The following is a 19,918-nucleotide window of genomic DNA, read 5'->3' as shown; positions in this document are numbered from 1 at the left end:
TACATTGCACCTTGTGCTTTTACTTTTGTGGATTTCTCTGAATCAGCAGCTCTACTGTGAATATAGTAGTGAAAATACTCTATTAAAATAATGTAGCTATCTTTAACGTACAGATGATGAATCATCTTATTCCTAGAAGAAATTGCCATTTCACAACTTTTTTTTGCTTCCTGGAAATAAGATGAAGTGTGACTGTCAAAGACAGTGTAAGCCTGTGTTTTGGAAGGATGTCCCTGAACTCTCCTCATGACTGAGCAAATCCAGGCAGAGCTACTGAATCATGTTCATAGAAGCAGGCTTGTAAAGGCCAAACTGCTCATTCATTGCTTGCAAATATAAACACTCTGTTAGTTATCAACCAGCTGAATTTCTCATATGTCATCTTACAGTTGTTTCCTTCTGTTTAGCAAATTTGATCATCCCCACATTCTGAAGTTACTTGGTGTGTGTCTGTTAAATGAACCTCAGTATCTTATCCTGGAGCTGATGGAAGGAGGGGATCTGCTTAGCTATTTACGAGGAGCAAGAAAGAAAAAGGTGAAGACCATAAGATTCATACTTTTAACCTGTAACTGCCCAGTTTCTCAAATTTTCCCTTTCTAAAAGTCCATGCTGATGTTCAGCTGTTTCTGTACTTGCAAGGTCTGGCCTGGCTTTTCCTTAACACCCTGGGACTCAGTGCTGACCTTGCAATCAGTGATGCTGTGAAGAAGATTAAATGTCATTAGATCACTGACCAAAATTGTGGTTTCAGTCATGAGATGTCTGCTAATTTCTCACTGTGAAAATCATAAATTGTCCTTTTGAAAGTGGTAATAAATAATGGTGGTCATGTATGTGGTTTATTAGGAATCATAGAGGGTTTTTTTTTTTGTCTTTGAATAACAACAATATCCTTAATGTGAGAGCCATAGTCCGAGCATATAAGAATATACTGTCCCTGCGCCCTCAAATTCTTTAGAAGGAAAGAAAAGAAAAAAGGATAAACAATTTCAAGTAAATTTTTTCTCCAGTTAGTGCGTGGATTGGGAATATGCATGGCATGATGTGAGGTCAAAATGAAATTTTATAGCATTATAGCAATTGCATAGTTCATTTACACAATCAGATCAAATCTACACAGTGTTGAAATGCATATACATGTGTTCTACTAGAAAAAACTATTACACTGATTTCAAATGGAGAAATATATTTCAGTGAGGAAATCTCACATGGGGAGTTTGTCATTCTGAGCTGGTAAAGCTGGAAGAATAGCTAACTTCTGTCTTTGTTTCTTGTAGCTCCGGAGCCCTTTACTGAGTGTCACTGACCTCTTGGACATATGTTTGGATGTTTGCAAAGGCTGTGTCTATTTAGAGAAAATGCATTTTATACACAGGTACAGAGTGTACTTCCTTAGTCTTCCCAGGCTTACCCACAGTATTGGGACTCATTATCTTACCCAGGAAAAAATGTCTAGAAAAATTTCACAATGTAACATGACAGGAGAGAGCACTGGAGTAAAATCTTAAGGCTATGCTCTTCTGCTAAATATCACTCACAGTTCTCTCCCAAAATAGTGGGCTACTCTAAAATCTGAACCAAGGACTGCACCCTAGGCCAGAATCATATCCAGTGCAACAGAGAGAAGGACAAGTGGAAGATCCATGTGGTGTCTTTGGCTGCCTAGTGGGTAGCTTTAGAGGACACAGAGCTGGACTTTTCTCAGAGAGGTACAGGGAAAAGATGAGAAGCAACAAGCACAAATTACAGCAAAGGAAATTAGATAATATTGTTCACTACATCCCAGAGCAATCACTGAAACAGGTTGTCCAGAAGGGCTGTGTCATCTCCAGTCCTGAAGATATGCCAAACTTAACTGGGTGAGGCCCTAAATCACTTGATCCAGTCTTGGGCTGGCACTGCTCTGAAGAGAATGTTGAGCCAGATGACTTACAGACCTGAGTTTTTCTGCCATGCTAACTCCATCCTCTTTTCTCTGCCTTACAAATCAGGGACTTGGCTGCTCGCAACTGCCTTGTGTCTGAGAAGGAATATGGGCGTTCATCCCGGATAGTAAAGATAGGAGATTTTGGGCTTGCCAGAGATGTCTATAAAAATGATTATTACAGAAAAAGAGGAGAAGGTCTACTCCCTGTCAGATGGATGGCTCCTGAAAGCCTTATTGATGGTGTCTTTACAAGTCGCTCTGATGTCTGGTGAGTTATAGCAGCCACAAAGCTGTGGCAATAACCATAATAAATTCTGCAGCAAGAAAATATTGGTTTAGAGGAGGAATTACAGGGTTGTATATTGCCATCTCTAATAATTTTTAGGCTCAGGAAGACTTCCTCCTAAGTGAAATTTTGAGTATCTAATGAAATATTTGACACTATGACAGTATATTTCATGGATATATTTCTTTATGCTGTAAGATCTTTGGATTTTGGCTGGAAGGAACTAATGTCACTCAAATAATTTTACAGTTGTACCAGGCCCACAATGTGCTTTTTGCTTGATTGGGCACTGAATTGACTGCCTGCCTGCATGCTGTTCCATTTTGTTTTCCATTAGGTTTATTGACATTTTCTTCCAACAGCCAAATACTTTGCCCTTTCACCCTCTTCTAGTGACTTCTTTATTTTGAAGACCAGACTTTGCAGCATCATCAGGAGAAGGTCACAGTACTTTTTTTTGTGAAGGTTAGCTAAAAGTGTGCCTTTGAGTGGCTTTGAGTTTAGTGTGAAGAAGTAGAGACCCACTGTCAGGAGACATGGCAAAAAAACCCCAAAACCCCAGACTAAACCAGATCCATGAAACCTGGTATTCACGCAAGTTTAGATTTCAGTGGCCACATGTACTCAGCCCATGGGTCTTGTCCAAGTCCTTACTGCCTGCACCTATCTATCTGACTGCTAGTCTTGCTCTTATCTGAGAAAGTAGTTTAGTACTCTGTGCCAAACCAAATGAGATGCTGATTGCTCCACAAGTGGTGCTTGGAAGAACTTGTCTTTCTCCAATTTAAACCACAACTCTAGAGATTTCAGAACACCAGTTTATATGAGAACATGCTCAATCTGAGTGTTTCCTGGGGAAGATGTTGGGCACTCAGTATCTTCTGAGCTGCAGCTCAATGAGTCTGGGAAAGCATCTCAGTTCTACACATTTATTTTAGCTATTCCAAGGCTGGCTTAGGGACAAAACAGAATTGTCTTCTTACTCCTAATTTTTCTGAGTCTTATTCTTAGGTTAGAGACAATCTAACTGCTAATAGGGAGATTTTATGATGAATATGGTTATTAATTTTTCTCTTTTTCTTTTTTCATGGTGTTTCTCAGGGCTTTTGGTGTACTAGTGTGGGAAACATTGACTTTAGGTCAACAGCCATATCCAGGTTTCTCCAATACAGAAGTTTTACACCATGTACGATCAGGAGGAAGGCTGGAAACTCCAAACAATTGTCCTGATGACCTGTAAGTTAATTTTGTTTAAATGTTGTTGATAATATTTATAAGAGGCAAGAGGCTTTTTGCCAGTTGGTCATCATTTTGAAGATTGGTCATGCCCATGAAGGGCCCAACATCCTCCACTTTCATTTCCAATGAAACTGGCCAACATGCTAATTCATCCAGTAGACAAACCTGTGAATAAGAATTTAAGGCATGGATCTGGTAGCAGTGTGAGAACAGGCTGAGAGTACCTGAAGATATTGGTTGGAAGTTAAGATGGCTCTAAGACTTTATTGTTCTCTCTACATCATGTTTCTGTGGTTGTAGATAAAACTCTTTCTTAATGGTAAGTGCAGGAATAGGCTAATATTAGAACAAAAGTGAAAAAATAAACTCTGCCTTTTGTAGAGAGAACTCAAAAAACCCAAAAAGAAAAGCTGAAGCCGTACAGGAAAAGGGAAGTCTGCACCTCTGGTTAGTCTTTATCTGAACTGGATAAGTAAATCCTTCAATTTCTGTTTGTGTCTTGAACACAAAACTCAGGTTTAATTGCAAAATTCTTGCAGTTAAACAGAATAAAATAAATACATCAAGTGAATCAAACCCATACTGTCCAGAGGTGTATGAAGGAGGAAGTAGGACATGAGCTTAACAATCACTCAGTATTGTCTAATTTCATGTCTCAATTTCTTTATCACCCGCTCAGCAAAAGCAGTCACAGCAATGCGCTTGACAGCTGGTTGTACAAATAGGGGAGGCTACTGAAAATCAACAATTCTTACTCCCAGGGCTGAGGAAAAGACCTGAGAATAATTCTGTGTTTGGCAAGCCAATCCCTCCATGATAGATCTTACACCAGTAACTGTGTTCTGAGGTTAAGAGAAGGTGATTATTTATCATTATGTAGATATAACTGAAATACCAAATTAGCAATAAAAACACAGAAAAACCCCAAACCAAGCTTTAGCACTTGGAGGAACTGAAGAGATTGGAATTTTACTTTAATAACAGAGGGAGAACTGGAAGTCACAGAACAAATGAAAGCCCAAAGAAATTTTAATTGTAATATTTTCTGAGAAAGGTTTCCTCAAAAACTTTCGTACATCTGTGCTGTGAATAAAAAAGCACAGGAGGCAGCTATATCCATGTACTAGTCTGACACTCAAACTTAAGCGAAGGCTCATAAATTGCCCTAAAACAAGTTACTAGATCTTCAGAAAAATCAAGAAACTTTTGCTTGAAATAATTTTTAAGGTCCCAGATCTTGAATTTAGCATAGCCTATAGGTCCTACATACTGGTCTGCCTGTTGTAGGATCAGTGCCTAATAGTAGTTTTTGAAAGCCAAAGAGCTGATGGGCTTAGACTCTTGTACCATCTTTTATCTCATTTGGTGAACACTCAGCACCTGCATGCAGCTTCTGTCAGTAGCATAAACAGCTTTTTGCTGCTTTGCTAGGTCATTAATGGCATGCCGGGATTCTTGACATTCCTGTTTCCATCCTTGTGGTTTTGAACCTGCATCAGGACATCAGCAGTCAGTAATTGTCTCCTCAGCACTTTGGCTTGCTCATTGTCATTTGACAAAACAAACCATCGCTGATAGGAAGAGAGTTCAAAGGCCAAAGTACTTCAGCTGAGAAGTGTTTAGGAATCTGTGATGGGCTTACACTGCAAGTGCAAGCAGGGCTGGCACAGAAACCTTAGGGTGCAAAAGCATGAAGGAAGTGGGTTGTTTGTTTGGTTTTTTATTTGGAAGGGGGGAAAATTTCTTCCCCTTGCCTCCATTAGTTGCTACTCCAGGAACTACTTTTCCCCAGAGAACTGTGGCTAGGTAAAGCTTGGTAAAGAATCGAAAAAGGGTCTTGGGGATGTATAAATGAGACACATATATTGAAACATGAATTAGATCTATGAATGTAAAAACACTTTCATCAGAAATCCACATCTGGCACAGCCACGTGGGTATGAGGCTTGCATGCAAGAGAATGCCAAGGTTGGACTGAACTGAGTCAGAACTTTATAATTTAACAAATCCTCAAAGGCTGTGGATTGCAGCCTAGAGAATTTGTACAAGCACCAGGACATTTGCTGACTTGAAGTTGCAGTTTCAGGAATGCTCAGTCCTTTGCAAACTTACACAAGCAACTTTGATAAAAATTTTTTATTTGGTAGCTAAAAGCTTTTTACAATTTGTTTCTGGCAATGATCCCCTGGAAGAATTAACAAAGTGAAAGAGATGAAGGGCTTGCACAGAATGCATCAGATGATATCAGCGGCTTTTTATCATGATAAATTTTCTCATTTTCTAAGAAAATCACACATCAGTTGTATTTCCCATTTCATATGAGAATAATTGGTAATGCTTGTAGCTTCTGTGTGCTATAGTGCATTTCAGGAATGTTCACATTCTGCCTCCAATATCTGATACTGAATATTAGTTCTTTACTTTTCCAGGCTCTCAAATTCTAACCAGCCCCACATAAGCAGCTCTGTTGGACATTCAGTTGTTGCTGCCTGATAAAACACGGGCGTGAAGTGTGGGTTTGTAGGTGTACATCTAGTGTAAAGGTTAGCTCTTGAACCTGTCATAAACCTTTAGCTAATGTTGTGTTTGGAACTGTCATTTTTCATTTCTTCCTGACAAGCTTTCCCCATGAAAGAAGGGCAATCCTCTGGATCTCTTTCTCATGAAGTGATGCTAGCCCATGTTTGGTTCCCCAAAAATATAGGAATATGTTCAATCTGTCACTTACATGTATCTTGGCATGTCGAGCTGTCTTTCTCCGTCTTCACTGGTCTCATACTCATGCATTTCTGAACTAATGAAAGTTTGTGCCATATAATTTAAAACTTTGGATGTCACAGCATGCCTCAAAAGCTAAATGTCATGCCAGAAATAGCTGTACATGTAAAATTTGCAGATATATTCTGAGAGAGCATGAAAGTTTTTGTCATTAGAAACCTAAAGCCTATCTGAATTAAACACTTAGTGAAAAATACCAGTACTGATTCTTTAAGCCAATCACCAAGTAATTTGATTTAGGAAATAAAAACACGGAATATAATTAAAATGAGAAAATTACAGTACTGAATTACAGTTTTGGCAGAAGTTAATATCCTTACTCCATAGCAAAACAGAATGGCTTTATAAAGCAGATTTTCCAATAAAAATAGTTATTTAGAAAGGCAGAGATTGGTCATAGGAACCAAAACAAAAAAATTCATATTCCACACTTGCAATGTTCTTGTTTCATAAATGAAAAGAGGGTAAATTTAGATTGTATATAAGAAAGAATTATTTTACACTAAGGGTGGTGAAACACTGAAAAAGATTGCCAAGAGGAGCTGTAGATATCCCATCCCTGGAGCTGTTCAAGGCCAGATGGGTGGGGCATTGAGCAACCTGATGTAGTGGAAGATGTCCCTGCACATGGCTGGTGGGTTGGACTAGATGATCCTTGAAGGTTCCTTCCAACCCAAAACATTCTAAGAGTCTATGACTTCTGTAACATTTCCTATTTCTTTCTTGGTCAGTGGCTGGCTGTTTCTTCCACAAGGCTCTGTTCATGAGAGCCCAAGTATAAACCTGATGAAGCACAGCACCGGAGCTCATGTTTTTTTGCCTGGATATCCTACCAAAAAGCATGACCAGAAGGAAGATTGTTGGCTTCCAGCATCCAAAGCTGGAATTCAATGTGACAGACACTTTGCTGGCAGCAGAAGGAAAACCAGTTATTTAACCTTTTTTGAGACCTATTCAGTTTTTTTCTTTCTATATTTCCAGTGTCATCAGTAATAACCAGTACACCTGAAAGTAAGCAGATGAAGTGATTCAGAGTGTTAGGAAGCCAATACCACTTTTTAAATTCCTAAAACAGATTTTCAAAATTTCATGGAATCCTTTTGAAAAAAACATAATTACTCTGTTCATCTTGAAAACCACAAGAATACAGGTCGATGACAAGTGGCTTTGAAACAATTTTTCTACTCACATTCTCACTTGACACTAATATTTTAATGAAAAATACCATTGAAAAATCAGAAGCCAAGCGATTCCTCCCAGCTGTCACCAAGGGCTTTTTAAGATGCCCAGTTGTGGTGAAGGACAGCAGTCATCTTTTTAAGATGGATAAGTGAGGATCTGAGCAAGACAATTCATTTCACATAACAGATTAACGCCTGGTGTCACATAGCAGCAGGTCTGGGAGGATGTTTGTCAGGGGAGGGTTTGAACTTAAGGCTTAGAGGTAAATGCTCCACATTCCAGATGCAGCTTCCTGAACCAGCCTTTCACTGGCTGCTCTCTGGTTTTGAGACTCGGAGACCTCTTTCCACTCCCGACACTTAGCATGTCCAGGTGTTGGCTGTGTTTTGGTTTTCAGCCTGTCTCTCCCTGGCTTTTGTAGGATTTGGTTTTGTGTAGCATAAACTCACCTTGAGCAAGGAATAAAAACCAACCCTATCATTTAGACAAACAGGAGGTAAATTTTCCACTAAATGGTAGCAATAGTATTGTCCAAGGTGGGCTGGAATCCCTGCACGCAGAGGAAATTCATACTGTGTTTGCCTTTGGAAAGCCTATTCATATTTGTTTTGGTCTGGAGGTAGAAGTTGAAATTAACTCTCCGTGTGCTGGAGGGTTTGCCTTGAACTTCTCCTGAATGTAAGGTAGCTTGAGTTGAAAGAGGATTAAATAAATTGAAAACTTCAGGTTAATTTCTGATTTTACGCTTCCTTTTTTTGTTTTAAATTTTTTTCTGAGCGAGAATTTCCTCCTTGTCTGCTTTCTTAGAAAGTATTCCTGACTTCTTCAGGGAGAGTAGATGTTCATAGCAAATGTGCCTTTTAAAAAAAATGTTATATCTGCTTCCAATCTCAAAAATATCCATTGTCGAAAAATTAAAATGTTTTAGAGTAATTATTCTCGACTTTAATTTGATCTTTAATTTGTTTTTCATTGCCTCAGCAGCTGATGATGATCTTTGTACCACACAGAAATTTTTCAGGCCAAACTTGCTTCCCAGATCTTTCATGGTAATTGTTGAGATTAATTACCCTATTATAATTTTTGTTTGCATTTAAATTTTTTTTTTCAGATGTGATTTAATGACAAGATGCTGGTCCCAAGACCCTCACACCAGACCTACTTTTTCTTGTATTCATGACAAACTGCAAGAGATAAGACACTCTCCACTGTCCTTCATCTGCTGCCTTGAAAACAGAGAGGCATCAGCTGGAGTCATCAATGAAGCTTTTGAAGGTGAGTCTGGGCCAGCACCCGCTCTTCTTGTGGCTTCTGCCCTGCATTTGTCACTGCCTTAAATTCTCTGGCTGTTACATGGAAACAGCAAAGATTTAGCTCTATCATACTGAACATGTAAAGGTTCATTCTGTGCCTGGGAGGTACAATGAATTAGATGAAGGATGTGTAGGATTACCAAGCAAAAAGGCCCAGATGAGGTTGTAATTAAGCCTGACTCACAGAGACATCCAGTTTGCATCTGAATTCTTGGTAGTTCACAACCCTGTTCCACTACAATAGATGCCTAAGTTCCTTGCAGAGACTGGAGAGCCTTAGAAGGTTTCCATGTGGAAATCTGTCTTAATTTCAAAGACATATAGGTTCTTTCCATGAGATAAACATGGCCATTAGGCACTTCCTCTAGGAGTACTGGCTCAGCAGCCACCTGCAAGTGAGGCACCATTTAGGCACCCTAGTAAGGTAGCCTTAATCCAAGCCAAACCCTGGTCATTCAGGTCTTGCCTATGCTCTGCACACTGTGAACAAATAAACTAAGTGGTGTTAGGGAAGACACACTTAAGGTATGGGACACAACAAAACTCAATTATATAAGAACATTATTAAGGTTCTGAAGACAGGAATTAAGAAAAAAGGGTATGCTAAAGGTGTTACCTAAGAAAAAGGTAATGCTAAATTTGAAGTTGTCAGTGCAGCTGGGATGTAAAGCATTTAAATATGGAAATTTAGATGGAACATCCTGGCTGGGTCAGAATAGTAATCTATTCGCATCCTTCAGTAATTCTTGGCTAACTAAATATTGAGGAAAAAGTAAACAATATTACTAAAAAATGTGATCTGAATTCTACAAAAAGAAAGTTTTTATCAGTTGAAATATTTCACTTTTATTTCACAGATTAATTTTTTCATTTAATCTGTTTGCATGCTATGGTTTTATAATGAAAAATATTGAATAGCTAAAGAACTACTTTCCGTTCTAGAAAAACCAAACCTGACTCTTTCTAAAATATCTAAAGGCTTTGCTTTGGAGGTGATTTTTTGGTGGTTTTCTTTTTTCCCTTCACAAATTGTTGCTGAACTAGGAACTGATTCACAAACAGTTTTGATACTTCAGTACTTCATATTTTCCTGAGAACTTCCTGATCCATCCCAGGAACGATACAGTACTCAATTACACAACTACATAGACATTTTTCTTCAGGATACTATCTATATTCAATTCACTGGCATTGTTCAATTGTCACTTGATTTGATATTTTGCTAATCTTTATAATTTGGTGAAGCTTTACAAATGTCAGTGTATTTCCATTGTGGTTTCTCTTTATATCAAATCCAGTCTGTTCATGGCATGTTTACATCACAAGACTAAAAACTTTATAAAGACATGCAGGGACCAGTACAGATAATCTATCATTTCATGCTTTTTTAACAGCTGATTTTGCATCCTTATGCTATAATGAAAAACAATTTGCATATAGTGTTATTCTTTAGTTTCTTTAAGGGTATCTTAACTCTCAATAACAACATTGAGGAAAGAGATACTTAGTCTGGCACAAATGTTAGCCTGGCATTAGCTCAGGAAAGGACTACAGCCAATTAATTAGGCACTATGCCCAAGCTAATAGGCCTTACATTTTGGATGGACTTTATCTCACCTAAATGCAGCTGTCTACAGGCTAGGAGCCTCATCTAGGATAGTCTTCTAAGTATATCTGCAGTCAGAAGCAGAAAGTGAGAGCTCCTGTTTTTTGGGCATGCATGACAGCAGGAAAGGGGTCACCTTTTGCCTTACTCTTCACTGATGATGGCTGGCATCCGGGTGACTTGCCATATTTAATTTGGTTCATGTAGAATCACAGGATGGAGGAGACTGGAAAGGACCGCTGGAGGTCACCCAGTCCAACATCCCTGCTCACGCAGGGTCCCCCCACACACATTGCTCAGGATAGTGTCCAAAATCTCAGCTATAGTATCTCAGACTAGATGTTTAATTTTCAGATGGCTACAGGAGCACAGCACCCACTGGACACAGGGCCGTACTGATTCAATTGCTTGTACCCACTCCTGAGCTAGTTTGGTTTCCTGGCTTAGACATCTCTCCTCTGTGTTCCCTAACTCCACAGGCAACAGAGACATGAAAACTAACAGAGTTAAGAAGTTCTTGTGGCATTACATCAATATCTGCCAAAATCTTTAGTAGGGCTAAAATTTCTGTGGAAACCTACATTTCTGCTGCTTGGAACTGGGGAAAGGGGCTGGAAGGTTGGTTGCCATGTTTGTGGTGGAATAGACCCGGCGCAGATGTAACATTGAAAGAGTTTTAGTTTCAGTGCAAGTCTCTGCTTAGGCTGTGTCAGATAAGCCTGATCTTTCTCCAGCTGTTAACTTGCTCAATTTAAGCAAATAATTACTTTCACTGGGATGACAAATACATATTCTTAATGTAAGAAACAATATTTTGCCAAAATTTCAGGCTCTGCCGCACAGCAGAGGTCACAGAAAAAACCCATTGTTTTGTTTACTTGCCAGGAACAAAAGTTGCATTCTTAGAAATTACCGAGATGCAAAGGAAAACATGGATTGAGGCTTCCATGAAGTGTCAGTTTGAAGGATAAAAATTTGAAAAAAATCTGTTTAGTACAGAAAATATGGTAGTATAAGGGACTTTAAAGGTGGTCTTAATAATAGCTCTGTACTGTATAATGTAATTTTAGTCAGAGAATCTGTTGAGAGGAGTCACTTTTAAAATCAGGCTCCATGAAACTTGTTTATAATAACTTAGTTGGTAAAATCTGGCCCACTGTGGTAAGCAGAGCAATTCAGTGTAGGCAGAGCTTTGGCTGTCAGAACTTTTACTTGGCACACTCTCTTCCTGAGCCTTGGACTTTTCTCCACCAGCTGTCCTGTTCCCTCTTCTGGCTTCCTCTCATTCTTCCCTTTCCATAGGTTCTGCCCACCTGCTGTTGCCTCAGACCCATTGCTGGATCTGCACTGGGAGGAGATGACAAAGCAACTGTTTTCATGCTTCCATTCAATGTTTTCATGCTTCAGTTCTCAAAAGTCCTTCTTAACTTCTCAGGTTCATTTGGTGATTCTGGTATAGGAAATACCCTTCAGGAAACAGGGTAGCTTGAATTTTATTCATCTGCATATCATCCTTCCATTTAAATGGATTTTGAAAGACTAAACACTTGACTAGCTCTTTACATGTATAATGCCATACTTATTTTCCTGTATATTTATAATGCACCTGTAGGTTATCTCCCTCTTTCCTCAAGCACAGTCTTAATAAGTCCATTAAAATGTTATGCCGTTTACTTGATTGAAGCTCTAGAGTCCTCGTGATGTCTTATTGTTGCTGGATTTTCTGATCAAGGACACATGCATGCCAATTTTCTGTAGCTCTCCAGCCCTGAATTAATTTGACAGTTTTTCTGCCTGCCATGTAAATCTCATGAAGTGGAATTCAGTAAGATGTGGGCTCCAGAAGTGAGGCTGATTTAAGCAAGAAAAGGCCATTCAGGTTCTACTTGAGTTTCCAGACTAAAATGTGTGCTCCACTATGACCCTGTCAAAAACAGTTTGGGGCATGGAATATGTCTCAGACTGTAATTTGTAACACATTGTATAATAAGTTAGTGATTTTTAAAATTTGTATTCATTTCTAGCTGGGTCTAAGTGAAGTATTCCTTGTGTTCATAGTAGTAGTAGAAAGATGACAGCCAAAACAAATAATCCAAAATCTGTTCCATGATGGATTGTCCTCGACAATATTTTCCAAAAATGTTACATGGTCATTGGCCTTTGTGTGTAATGAAACCCCAGCCATAAGCATCCAGCCAAGAAATGCTTGCTCTCACCAGGTGACCTAGTTTCAAAAGAAAGAGACAAATGTCAAGCAAAGTGAAATCACATGCCTCAAAAATAGCTAAGATACTTAGCCTTACATCTTCCAAATTCTGTTGGGTCTTACCTAGCCACACTTCTAGGAGATCCATGCATGCTATTGGTGATTTTCATAGGTGGGAGAGATGAAAAACATTAGATTTTCTCAATACCATTAATGCCAGTGCAGTGTGACACAGAGATGGCAAGTGTGGGTAAACCAATACAGACAGGCTGCTAGTGGACAGCATGCTAGCAGGATAGCATGGGGATGGCAAAAGGGGCACATGCTGTGTTGTTGCAAGAGTTACCCTTCTAAAGCAGGCATCGAGTGTCAATAAACACGCCTGGCCAATACCAGCACCTCCTGATGCTGCTACATTGGAAACTCAGGACCAGGGTTAGAGCTTTTCCTTCCCCCTACCAGTTTAGAGCTTTTCCTTCTTACTCTGGCAGGTTCTCCCAAGACATTGATTTTGGGCTTAAAGTAGCACTAACAATATTTGAGTGAGGGCAGCACTATCCAGCTGGAGGACTGAGACACCAGTGGGTTTTGAATTCAGTGGGAATTTCCTGAGCACAGGCCCTGTCACCAGAGTTCCCATTCATCGCTGAAAGATAGTCTGTTCTTCCCCAGTTCCAAGAAGTGCAGCATGCTAGAAGGACAGCCCTACATTGCTGTAAAAATAACTGGACCATCTATTTTCAGACATCAGTTTTTACATTTGCACATATAAGACAGCACTATAGCTTTCCAGGTCCCGTGAGTGCCCCTTTACAGAGGGAAACACCTGTTTGATTTGGCAAACGCCTTTCCTGACATCAGACAACTGGGCATTAAGCAGCTGGAGAGACTTCTTGCCTTTATGACCTAGAAGGACTATTCTTATCAGGGCTACTCCTCACTATGGTTTTTGGACCTATATGGAAAAGATGTCTAATTGCTTAGAAAAAGAGGCTCCTCTGGCAAGAGGAGATGCCAGGCATTTGGAGAAAATCCAGGATAAAAGACTAAAGACTGAAAGGAAACTTATTTGGCCTCAAAACCATGATTTTTAAATTCTAAACTGGAGATATTGCTTGAAAAATGTGGCAAGATACAAGAGTTAGAATTTAGTGATGTTTCTTTTTTTCATTTTTCTTTCCAAAGGCAGTGTATTTATTTCTTCAGAAGTTCAGGTACTTGCTAAAACTGTCATCTGTATTTTTTTTAAATCTCAGTGCAAAATTTTGCACTGGGAGGACTTGATATTAAAGCTAGAATCAGCAATTTCATCATTAATTATATGTTTGCTCTCTGTACTGGCTGAGTACGTGTTTTCTGTTCCCCATGTAAGAGCCATCAGTTTATTTTCCTAAACCCAATTGCCTTTTAAAAACTACTCCACACACCTCTCTGAATGTAAAATAATCACTTGGGCAAATGGAAGCTTCTCTAAAGCAGATGTGTTGATAAGGAACATTTTTAGAACCTTGTATCTAGTCTCCTTTGTATTTTTCTGAAATTCAGTAATCCTCTTCCCCACTTAGCTTAGTGAGCAGCTGACCCAAAGCCTGCAGAGGTCAGAGAAAAGCCTGCTTCCAAAAAAGAGTGAGTGGTTACAACACTGCAAGAAAAGGGGAACTTGGTGGTGTAATAGTTTCTTATTTGTACTCCAGACAAATGATGTTTGATTCCAGAGAGTGCACATGAGCCATATGATGCTGCAAGTGAAATCACACCAGTACTTTGCTGTAGATCGAAGGAAAAAATCAGATGGTGTAAGACTGTAAGACAGATGTGTAGACAGATGTGGACAGATATAGGCAACTAAAACATAAAAACTGCCTTTACACTGGGTGTCTAGGCTGTCACCAGAGACTCCCAGACATATTCAGGGGATGTTAATGCGTTAAGGGAAGGATGTGGATTAAGCATGTCCACAAAGCGATTCATTCCTCCTTTCTCTGTTGACTGTAAAGACAGCCTAGGCAAGGAGCTTCAATTGGACATGTAAGACTTGGGTGGTTAAAACTTGGTAAAATGAATCTTGTTTTGTAACATGGAGAAAGGGAGTGCTTTCCTATTTGTATAGTCTTACTGCATTGCAGCAAATGTAGAAGGGGGGTTGCATTTATATTGTAAATTTTAATAAACTAAATAAGAAGCAGGTTTTTATCTGTAATTACTAGGACACTAAGATTTCAGTACACACTTCTCTAAAAAATACATTAAAAAGAGAGGCATTGTTTCAAGCAGATCAGTGCAGGGGAAATGTAGGGTGAAGAAAATTCTCACTTTTAGCACCTTTACTGTCTGACAGAATAGCAAAGCTCAGTGAGTCACCCTCAAACCATGCAAGATCATATGCTTCATTAGGCAGGAAACACAGATATATCTCCACTGATACATAATACAGAGTGGAGTATTAAAACGGATATATATTTGTTCTATTTATATTCTTACTGGCTGTGTGCAGAAAATGAAACACAGCTCCTCCAGCTCCAGGTGGCCATCAGGTATCAGGAAAATACTCTCTACACAGGAGCGGTCTCCTTGAGCTAACCAGTGTGGCTGAAGTAATGAAGTCAAGGTTCAATAGCCACCGTTTTCACCGTTTTGACAAGCTATGTCATCAGGTGTTTCTCTCCAATGTGTTTGCTGGGGGGTATATCTTTCATCCATGCCAGTAAGTCAGCTAGTCTCTTGTTTACTGCCACGTACATCGTGCAGAAGTGACAAAGGACAGAAAAAGAGGAGGGTATTACTGAGAAACAGGAAATGTGGCTGGACTTCTAAATACCTTACCGTACTGAAGGTGCTAAGCATCATATGGGATTATGTCACCCGGAATTAGTAACATCTCAGGCTGGCTACTTAGCTGGTGTAAATTGGTGGCACCCCACTGGTTTCAATGGAACTTCATTAATTTATGCTAGCTGAGGTTCTGGCCCTGAAATAGCTGTAATATAAGATCAGCATCTCTAGATCAGTTTATTCAGTCTCAACCAATCAGTTTTTCTACTGACATTCTTTCTCTACTTAAATGTTGTCACCTTCTTGAATTTAAACACCAAAACCCCCTCGTCTGCTTATCAAGACACCACAAAAATTTGCACCCTTCTAGGCAGGACTTCAAAACATGTTGTGAGCCCCCAGAGTTTACCAAGCAGGCAAGGACAGGCACTCTGTGACTGTGAGGCAGGACCCACGGCCTGGCTCGGCTTTGCGGCTGCCCTGCAACAGGAAGCAGCCGACTGAGGTGCTGGGATGGGGAAGGGGAAAGCACAGATTTTATCAGGTCAGGGCTGCTCTTCTCGGAGGAGGCTAAGCAAGCAAACTCTACTCCTCTATAGTATTAGTCAGGGATCATTGTTTCGTGCGTCAGTTAATGTGGGGCTCTCTGGAGTAAACTTCTGCCTATCCCCGGAGAGAGGGGTTGTAATTAATTTACCTGCAGTTTGGCTCAGATGTGCTTTATGCACAAGTTCTAAGCACAGCCTTTAAGCTTTAAGCACAGCTCTACTAGGACAAACCGTCTAGCCAGGTCAAAGCCACAGGCATTTGGGACCTGAGATGTGTCTGCGCAAGTACAATGCTGAGCTTTGAACTTGCCATTTTAGCTGTAGGAAGCAGCCTGGGACAGCACAGAGCTCAGTGGGATCCTGCTTCTCAGTGGGGTACTCCTCGGCCTGTACAAAGCTCTGGACTGACAGGGCAAGCCTGCCTCGTGCCCTGAGGTAGGTTGTTCAAAGCAAATCTAGGGAACTCTACACTATGCAGCAGTTCACAGTGTAGACAACCCCTCAGAATTCAAGCCTGTAGAGCTGACTGTCTGGCATGACTTCAGATTTTATGAAGGTGCTCCTTGGACGTCTCCTCTTGGGTTGTTTTGTTGACTCAGCCCAGCTTTGCTTGTGAAATCTGAGGGGATCACATCACATGGTTTATCCTGCATTTACTCACGTATAACCCAGCATGACTGTACATCAATCAACTAATTTTAGCGATGTTAAAACTGAAAAGAAAATAGTGATATCTTATAAATATACCAACCTGCCTCTCCACTCCCGTTTGTCTCTATCCTCCTTCAATTTCTTAACATTTTTTAGGAGGGCCTTCCCAAGATTATTCAGAATTCTCTGACTTGACTTACAGCTTCCCAGGGTGCTGGTAGTGCTTCTAGTCCTCACATTTCTGGGGGAATTTCACAATATATCATGAATTTTTTCTGCACTCGCTCATTTTTAGTATTTTGTGTCGGCGTCCATTCTTCTGCTCCAACTAAATGAGCAAAAATAATCTGCTTGCTTTGCTGACTTACATAACAGTCAAGCATTGTACTATATAACTTGAGATCTTTGTGTAGCTTTGCCTTGCAGAGCAGAATGGTGCTAAACTTTCATCAGCGCTGAACACTGCACTAAGAGATGACTCAACAGTGAAGGAAAGAGCACTTACAGTCAAAAATGTCACAGTCAAAGTGGCAATGGATCTTACACATGTCATATCATAGGGGAAAGGTCATCAATATTATATTCTTCCTCCATCATTGGATGTGATAAGAATATTCTGCAAAAACAGTATTTCTTCCTTATTGCATTCCCACAGCTCAAAAAGTAAAACCAAGGCAACGTGTTTGATATTTTAGCTCTTTTTTTCTTAATGAGAAACACAGTGGCACATAAGCTGAAAAAGGATTATAAAAATTTATATATTCTCTAGTTCTTCAGACCTGTTGGGGAAAGAATTAGTAATGTATCTATATATCTGGTAAAAATATCTCAGTGACCTCATACTCACATTTGTGTAAACATCACCTCATCAGTTCCAGATACTTATACAGGAAACAAATCTGAATGCTCCTCTAGTGTTCTATACTTAGGCAGGTCAGCCGGCATATGTCTGGTCTGTAAATACCCAGTTTTACTTGGGTCCTTATTTTAAGGTTTCCCTCTTAAGAGTTTGCTGCAAACGTCCCCTCAGCGTTTGCCTGTGTGCCTTTTCCAAAGCAAATTGTCCCTGAAGGTTGCCATTAAGTTAAACAAAAAAGACAACTACAGAAAAGAGCTGAACTGGTTCGTAAAGGCTTAGTTGGAGCTGAATTACTAAATATGGCCATAATAGCCCTGAACTGACAAAGTGAGTATCAAATGATTTCTCATTGCTGTCAGTCAGTGTGGTATGTGACCACAGTTTGCTCTGTTTCCCAAACCCCATCTTGCTAACAGGTTTCTAAAATCAAAATTCTCTTTCAGGCTTCTCCTGATAATATTTCCTATGCTAATGGACTCTAGCATGTGGAATAAATTTCCGACTTTATAGCTTGGGGAGATGTGTGATTATAGTGACATAATAAATTGTGTGTTGCCTGGTGGAATAGCACAACACTTGTGATTCCTTTGAACAGATAACCCTGAATGTTACATGCTTAATTTTTCAGTTATGAAGTAAAATAAGGAGGGAGCGTAATAAAAGAAGGTACATGTTACAAAAATAAATGCAAAAAATAGTAGCAATTATAACTTGAGTGCTTAGTTAACAGTTTTTATATTTTTAAAAATTTATATGCCCTGCAATAAATCTCAAGCAACTAAGTATAGATAAACTGCATCAAATTAAGGAAAAATGGAAAGTTTTTTAAAACGTGAAAACCATAGTGGATTGCCAAGTTTAAGCTTCTGGAAGAGCAGAATACTACAGAGACAGAAGTCTAGACTAGTCCTCTAGAGAGACAGTATATAATGATTTTGTAGATAGAAAACTACCAATGTTACAGGACTCTAGTAATCCTGCTAATAATACTGCTAAAAAGGTTCAGATTAAAATGTCTTTTGCTTTATGCTTCTTTACAAGGAAAAGAAGCAAGTCGTGCATTCATGATGGTATGGCTGCCTCTGGAGGTATGAACACTGATAAGTAACCTTTCCCAAGTGATTTACTTAAAGTTTTGGTCCACACAGACAATAGCAGAAAATGAATTTGAATCATCATTCTTATGAGGTCACTAGACCAACTTTCTCCAGCAGCTGATTTTGTTTGCTTTCTAATACTGCATGTGTATTACTGAGTGTTGCATTTTCTTTTTTTTTTTAAAGTTTTTAAAATATTTTTCCATTTTATTTTCTTTTCTCTTTCTTTTTTTTTTTTTTCTTTTAATGCAGATAATGATATCCCATGTGCAGATTCAGACAGCATTCTTTCAGCCACACTAATGGAAACAAGGAATCAAGAGGGCTTAAATTATTTGGTACTAGTCAAAGAAGGCAACCCAGATGAAGAAAGCATCAATTCTGCTGAAATTAGTTAAGTCTGGTTATCACTGTTTAAGAGAGTGAAAGAGAAAAAAACTCTTCAAAGAAGACATAAGCCAAGGAAGGTATTCTGCATGTTATCATACTTACAGAGGTGTCTGGGAAAAAAAAAAAAAGCAATTCTTTAATAAAACTACCAGAAAACAAGGTACTGAATGTTGTGTATCAGGATAAGACACCAATTACATAGCCTTTCATTTTCTACACGTTATGGTTTGGGTGCTTCACAGGAGATAGTTTAAAGCAAAAAAACTTGGATCAGACAGAAAGGGATTTTACTGTGGTATTAAGTTTATGCACTCACAAGTGCCTCAGGCACACGGCAGCCCTTCCAAAAAGGAAATACTGGTATACTGCTTCAAAAAACAGACCAGCTTTTTCATGAAGAAAACCAAACAGTTGAAGTCTAACTTCACTGTGCACAAACAGGATTTTACAAACTGAAAAAAACCAACATAAATACCAAACTCCAAATCAGAAAGCAGCTGAAGAAAGGTGACCAAGTTGTCCACTGCTGCAGGTGGTCTGTTTCCCTAATTATTTAAACAAATGTTTGCAATCATCTTGCATATTAAGTTGCACAGCAATTGATCTGACAGCCTGTACAGTCCTGTTTTCTTACATTTCTTCTCCTTTCCTTTTTGAATGTTCATCATCCTTGTTTATTTTTTATCATACTGGGTGAAGGGAGGTACTCTTCCTTGGTGTGTTTGGAGACCAACTCAAAGTATATAAAAAAATTTTATACAAATAATTCTTCAATAAAAGACAGCAATAAGCTTTTTTCTAACCTTTCATCACGAGCAGTAGTTTGCGAATTATACAGAGCTATTCACTGACATCTTTCAGGAAGCTAGAAACATGCTACCATTTTATGCAAATATTTTATAATGGGGCACACTGGAGAGTAGTAAAGGTTCTATCTGACGTCAGAATGTATACATTTGTAAGAAGCAACCTCATTGCAATCAAACTTCAGAAGTTTCTTAAACAGAGATTCAATGCGGATGAAAAAAAATTTGGAGTCTCAACATTTTGCTAAAATGAAA

At 39.2% G+C, this 19,918-nt stretch overlaps 1 protein-coding gene across 1 annotated transcript in view; it reads left to right on the top strand.

The window, feature by feature from the left end:
* ROS1 (ROS proto-oncogene 1, receptor tyrosine kinase) overlaps window positions 1-18,865 on the top strand; it is a 68,306-nt gene extending 49,441 nt beyond the window's left edge. Inside the window, 6 exon segments of the mRNA XM_031066682.1 lie at window positions 408-537; window positions 1,281-1,378; window positions 1,995-2,198; window positions 3,318-3,452; window positions 8,527-8,690; window positions 18,720-18,865. Of these exon segments, the coding sequence (XP_030922542.1) occupies window positions 408-537; window positions 1,281-1,378; window positions 1,995-2,198; window positions 3,318-3,452; window positions 8,527-8,690; window positions 18,720-18,865 (877 nt within the window).
* The last annotated feature ends 1,053 nt before the right edge of the window (window positions 18,866-19,918 follow it).

This window comes from Geospiza fortis, unplaced genomic scaffold, assembly GCF_000277835.1.
Source record: "Geospiza fortis unplaced genomic scaffold, GeoFor_1.0 scaffold98, whole genome shotgun sequence".
Classification (NCBI taxonomy): Eukaryota; Metazoa; Chordata; class Aves; order Passeriformes; family Thraupidae; genus Geospiza; species Geospiza fortis.
The sequence above is the reverse complement of the archived record's forward strand: the minus strand, read 5'-3'. Positions and strand labels throughout refer to the sequence as shown.